Source organism: Octopus bimaculoides, chromosome 6, assembly GCF_001194135.2.
Source record: "Octopus bimaculoides isolate UCB-OBI-ISO-001 chromosome 6, ASM119413v2, whole genome shotgun sequence".
In the NCBI taxonomy this organism is placed as follows: domain Eukaryota; kingdom Metazoa; phylum Mollusca; class Cephalopoda; order Octopoda; family Octopodidae; genus Octopus; species Octopus bimaculoides.
Window position 1 is genome coordinate 22,754,132 of NC_068986.1, and position 6,469 is coordinate 22,760,600.

The 6,469-nt window shown below is 36.5% G+C and overlaps 1 protein-coding gene across 1 annotated transcript in view; it reads right to left on the reverse strand.

The window, feature by feature from the left end:
* Positions 1 to 6,469, reverse strand: part of LOC106883129 (PH domain leucine-rich repeat-containing protein phosphatase 2) — an 80,459-nt gene that overhangs the window by 22,882 nt on the left and 51,108 nt on the right. Inside the window, exons 6-8 of the mRNA XM_052968645.1 lie at positions 5,675 to 5,821; positions 3,869 to 4,320; positions 2,286 to 2,346 (exon numbers count right to left, since the gene is read on the reverse strand). Of these exons, the coding sequence (XP_052824605.1) occupies positions 2,286 to 2,346; positions 3,869 to 4,320; positions 5,675 to 5,821 (660 nt within the window). The remainder of the gene's footprint in view (positions 1 to 2,285; positions 2,347 to 3,868; positions 4,321 to 5,674; positions 5,822 to 6,469) is intronic.

Below are 6,469 nucleotides of genomic sequence, written 5' to 3' on the forward strand. Positions count from 1 at the left end.
CCATCCATCCATCTATCTGTCTGTCTGTCCATCCGTCTGTCTGTCCATCCATTCATCTATCTATCTATCTATCTATATATATACACACATAAGCGTGTGTGTGTATGTGTGTGTGTGTGTGTGTATGTGTGTGTGTGTATGTGTTTATACTACACTGCTCGACAACCAGTGCTGGTTTGTTTATATCTCCATAACTTAGCAGCCAAGCGACTGATAAAATAAGTACCAGATTAAAAAAAACAAACAAACAAAAAAAAAAACTACTGGGTCTAGTTGTTTGGCTAAAACCCTTCAAAGCAATGCTCCAGCATGGCTGTAGTTCAATGGCTGAAACAATTTTAAGACAAAAGATAAACGACCAGTTTATAAATCACTCCTAAAATTTCTTTGTTTCAGCAACTATTTTCGGTTTCATTCTTTTCTCCTGATGATATGGGTAAAACATAAATTTTAAATTAATAAATTATGTATAATCATTATGTAATTATATAAAAGATGATATTTTTATTGTAGTGAAACAGCTGTTGAGCACAATGAAATTATGAATTAAATGATTTTTTTAATTCTAAATAAACCACTCTTAATAAATGAGTTCTGAAATACTAATGGTAGATATGAAGTGAACACAGGAAAACTGAACTAAAAGTTAAAAGTTATTAATAAAATCGATATAACTTTAAATCAGGTGAATATATTTAAGACAGTATCCACATCTACCAACTGCCTCCAAATGTTACCTGTTTCCTACGGATTTTAAATGAAGAAAATACCTTAGTATCAGTAATAATGTTTATAATTCTCTGTCCTCATGTTAACCCATTTGTTACCATATTTCTGTTGAAATACACTGGCTTTAATTTGGTTGTGTTTGAAAATAATGAAGACTTCAGCAAATTAACTTTGTCATTATTTTGAGCGTGGCCGTTGCCAGTACCGCCTGACTGGCTCCTGTAGGATTTTCGAGCGAGATCGTTGCCAGTGCCCCTGGACTGGCTTGTGCGGGTGGCACATAAAAGACACCATTTCGAGCGTGGCCGTTTTCGTGCGGGTGACACGTAAAAGCACCCACTACACTCTCTGAGTGGTTGGCGTTAGGAAGGGCATCCAGCTGTAGAAACTCTGCCAAATTAGACTGGAGCCTGGTGTTGCCATCCGGTTTCACCAGTCCTCAGTCAAATCGTCCAACCCATGCTAGCATGGAAAGCGGACGTTAAACGATGATGATGATGATTATTAAGCTGAAGTTTTAAATATGAATTAACATGAAATTTTGATGGAACGTTTTAATTTAGATAGTTTTAAAACAGGCAGTTTGTATCATAGATACAGCCTCAGGTGGATTGCTATCGATAGAATTGAGGAAATTCTGGCATCACAGAAGCCAGTAACTTCAAAGAAATACTGATACAATTTATTTAATTCATGCAATTAAATACCAACAATAGGCCTATCATTTTCAAACAACCTCTCATAGAAATCCACAATCACCCCTATTCACAAAATCAATATAACACATTAAAGCTAGATTCCTCTTCTGCTACTCAAACATTTTACATATTAAAGCGTACATATACTGAACTGCTTTGTAAAAAATAACCAAGTATTTAAGGTGGTGCAGTTGCAATACACATGCAACGTTGGAGAAAACGTTCTTGATAAATTGTTTATCTGAGAAATGAAAAAAAAAAATGATAAGTAGTGTTTTCTCTGTCAATTCAACAGTGATGGTCACTATATGGATTTGTAGCCCTTTTGACTTAATAGCTGTTATGGCATTCATACCTAAATCTATCCTTTACACTCATCTAACCTCTCCTCCAATTAATACAGTCTCACTCCATCACACTCTTTTCCATTCTCTCAATAACACCGTCAGTTTAGAAAATAATTTACTTTAACCTTTTAGCATTTAAACCGGCCATATCTGGCCAAAAGTATTCTGCTTGCTTTATGTTCAAATTGGCCAAATCTGGTCTCTCACACCAACCCTACAATATCGTTTTAAAAATTAACAGCTACCTCATCAAAATCTCATAGCTACAAGATAATGCATGATTAGTTCAAAACAATGTGGATGAAAAAGCATTAATTTTGGCAGAATAATGCAAACACTAAAGGGTTAAAATACAACAAAAAATTTTCTACATCACATTAGTAAATAAATTCATTGACATTGTCAGTTTGTTCTTGGGGCTGTTTTGTTAGTTGATGTGCATTGGTGTTTTGGGTATGTAATAGTTACAGTTAATGCATTATGGTAAAAATGAAGAATATGTTTTACTTACTGCGAAAGGTCCATCTCCACAAGCCATTCCGGTTTGGGTGTGATGTTCAAAGTAGTAAGCTCTACAAAAATAAATTATTAGATAGACATTGAGATTTTCCACACGTTGACTGTACACTCTCTCATCCCCTTCCATGACCCCAACACCTGGCATAAAGCCACCCATCCTCACCTCCCCCTCCTAAATACTTCGTTTTAGTAGTGGGACCTCTTCCCTTTCTTTTTCCACTATTCTTTTATATCTTGCAAGTTTCATGGCAACCTCATCAGTGCTGGTGGCACATAAATAGCATCCAGTACAATGTGTAAAATGGATGGTATTAGGAAGGGTATTCAAATGTAGAAACCATGCCAGAAATGACACAGCCCTGCTGCTTGCCTGTTTCCTGTCAACCCATGCAACCCGTGTCAGCATGGAAAGCAGACATTAAATGATGATAATGATAATGCTGTTCTTGAAGATTAAGGGATTAAGAAGCAAAACATTGATTATGAGTTATACTGGCTGAGAGGATGAAAAGAAAGGTTGGAATTTCTGTCTGGGAATGTACATATGGTCAGTTGAACATAGAGTGGAGCATACACTGAGAGTGCATTGTATGTAAGTTATATATTAATCAGTATGAGGACACATGGCCAAGGTGTTGCACCCATGATTGCGAAATCATGCTAGGTGTATTGTGTTGCTCTGCAATCACTGACACCTGACGTGTGGTACATGGTGGACCTGTTCAGACAACATCAATTTCGATGGAGAGACTGGACAAATGTACAGCACATATATTTGATCACTATAAACAAACCATTTGTGTAGGTTGTTCAGCAAGAAATTTCAGAACAGCCTTTCTCAGACTACAGGAGAGAGAGAGAGAGAGACTACCATCATATATAAGTCAATATATTGTAAGTTCCTATCTGTTGTTCTACTCATCCCAATGTTATTGGTATTAAAGTATGTTATGAGTAAGGTGGTATAACATGGCTGTGCAGCTTAGTAGGTTGGTTTCCAACCACATGGTTTTAGGCTTATTCCACACTGTCTGGTATGGCCTTGGGCTGACTAATTCCTTGTGAGTGGAGTTGGTAGACAGAAATTGTGAAGGTGGCGAGCTGGCAGAAACGTTAGCATACTGGGTGAAATGCTTAGCGGTATTTCGTCTGTCTTTACGTTCTGAGTTCAAATTCCACTGACGTCGACTTTGCCTTTCATCCTTTCGGAGTCAATTAAATAAGTACCAGTTACGCACCGGGGTTGATATAATCGACTTAATCCGTTTGTCTGTCCTTGTTTGTCCCCTCTGTGTGTAGCCCCTTGTGGGCAGTGAAAGAAATTAGAAAGTGAGAGAAACTTGACATAAGTGTGTGTGTGTGTGTGTGTGTGTGTGTGTTTCTCTTGTGATTATGTTACTTGCATGCTGTGTAAAAACAAGATCACCATCCATACAAATGATGAAGAAGAGGGGAAGAGAAGGAGAAGAAAAACAATGCAGAAGGAGAAAGAGAAGGAGAAGAAAATGAAGAGAAAGAAAAAGAAGAAAAGAGGGAATAATAATAATAATAATAATATTCTATTGATTCTCTTACCATTGTCCTTGGCATACATGTACTTCAAAGCAACTCCACTCAGCTGTAAGCTTCGCATCCCATTACGTTCACAGTTAATATAGACTAACCCTTTCAAGGCTCGTATGTCCAAATCCTCAATGCTGTTATCCCTGATGTCCAGATGACTCATGAATTCCAAACATTGGAACTTTGCAATTTCACTGGGCATCAGTGTTAGTCTATTGAAACGAAAGTCAATCTTTTTCACCAGTTTCATTTGATTTAGAAGGTTGCCCTGAAGGCGTTCGATGTAGTTTCCTGCCATAATGATACTCTCCATTGTGTCAGAAATGTTGTGAATACGTAACAGCACTGATGGTACAGTTGTGAAATAATTGAAGGCCAGAATTAGAACTGATAACTGTTTCATACTGCCCATTTCTTCAGGTAGTGTTGTAAGGTGGTTGTTGTGTAGTCGCAACACTTGTAACCTATGGAGGCAACACAAGGCAATGATTAATGAAGATCATTGAAACAAGGACAGGATTTCAGATTTATAAAATCAAATAAACATACAGCAACATGAAGATATTTTCAAAATTTTGAAGTTTTTATTTCTTTTTACTTTAATAAATGTTTATAATGTTAATCTATACTTCTAAAGATTAATATTGTGTTCATTTATTCTGCTGAGGTCAACTTTGTTTTTCATCCTTTTGGGGGTACTAAAATAAGCACCATTTGAACACTGGGGTCGATATAATCAACTTAGTCCCTCCCCTAAAATTGTAGGCCTTGTGCCAAAATTTGAAACCAATTGTGTGTTCATTTATTTTTGTGCATGTATTTTTATCCGTAGTATCTTTTCCATGGCTACCCAATGATATTTTTTTTTATGTAGGCTGGCAAAGATGGATGCACAAAAACTGTCTTCTACTATAACCCTAGGCCAACCAAAGCCTTGTGAATGGATTTGGTAGATAGAAACTGAAAGAAGCCTACAGTGTGCATGTATGACCCAGCAACAGATCTAGGATGACAACTGAAGGAAAAGCAGCTGCTCTTGCACTTGGCTGATACTCATTTTCACCTGTGTACAATGGAGCAGCATGAAGTGAAATACCTTGCTCAAGAACACCTCACACTACCTGATTTAGGAACTGAACCCACAACACTGTGATTGTGAACCTAACACCTTAACCACTGGGACATGCACCTACACCCACATTAGCTTTCTGCTTATATGTTTATGTAGTGATGTTTACTCAGTCTTAGGATCACTGCTAGGACTTAATTGGTTTTGTAGAACTGCCATTAGACTCCATCACCCTCCACCATAAAGAGAGAAAGAGCTTAATGAAATGTGAAGCCCAAGTGCTATTTTCAATGTAAGGAATACACATGAGAAAACATTTCAGATTTTTCAAATAAACTCACATATCCAGCTATGTTGAGAGAATACTGCAGAATTCAAAAGTCTGTCTTTTGATTACCTTCTTTAGTATACATAGAGATTTGTTCTAATTAATGAAGCACTGGTGCCGGTGCTATATAAAAAGTTCTGGTGATGGTGCCATGCAAAAAGCACTGGTGATAGTACCACGTAAAAAATACCCAATATACTCTATAGAGTGGTTGGCATTAGGAAGGGCATCCAGGTGTAGAAATGAAGCTGAAACTGACTATGGAATCTGATGCATCTCCTAGCCTTGCCAGCTCCTGTCTGACCATCCAACCCATATCAGCAAGGAAAATGGACATTAAATAATGATGATGATGATGATGAGTAAAATTTGTGGCATCATCTCTGTAAATTATAGAATTAAGCGATCTCACTAAATTTACCTGGTTAAGTCAGCTATTGATGGTGGAATCTCTTCCAATTTGTTTGAGGCCAAATTCAATTCAGTCAAACTCTGCATGCTACATAATGCGGAAGGAAATGATTTCAAATCGTTGTTTGCGAGGTTCAAACTAGTCAAATAGCGAAACCTGAAAAGAAACAAACAATCAAACAATAAAAATAATCATTAGCAATACAACAATCATTCAATATTGAAGCAATGGCTAATTTGAATTACAAAAATTCCTGGTTTTGTAAGCGGGAAGGTTTTGTCTTTGTCTGCAGTAGGTCACAATTTCTTGTTTTCTGGGAAAAACAGTAAAGCTGATCTCCATTACATTTGCATTTAAAATATGTGAGACCACAAAGTCAATAAGGAGCTCTATTTCACAAAACAAACGATGCAAAGTCTTTTGTCGGATATTCTAATCAATTTGTCAATGAATTGATTTAAGTCTATCGGCAGCTTAACCCTTTAATGTGCGGTTTACTCAGTTAAATATAATGGTTATTTATTTACATTGTTTTGAATTAATCAAACTTAATCTCATAGCTTCAGCATTTCTATGATGTGATTGTTTATTTTCAGAATGACATTGTAAGATAGGTGTGAGAGGCCAGATATAACCAGTTTGAGCATAAAATACATAGAATATTTGGGAAGGATATGGCCAGTTTAAATGCTAATGGGTTAACACTACTTAGAAAGCTTTAAATTAAAATCAAATGGTGAGCTAAGGCAGTTGATATTTCTTATGTGCAACTCCTTCATATATATATATATATATATATATATA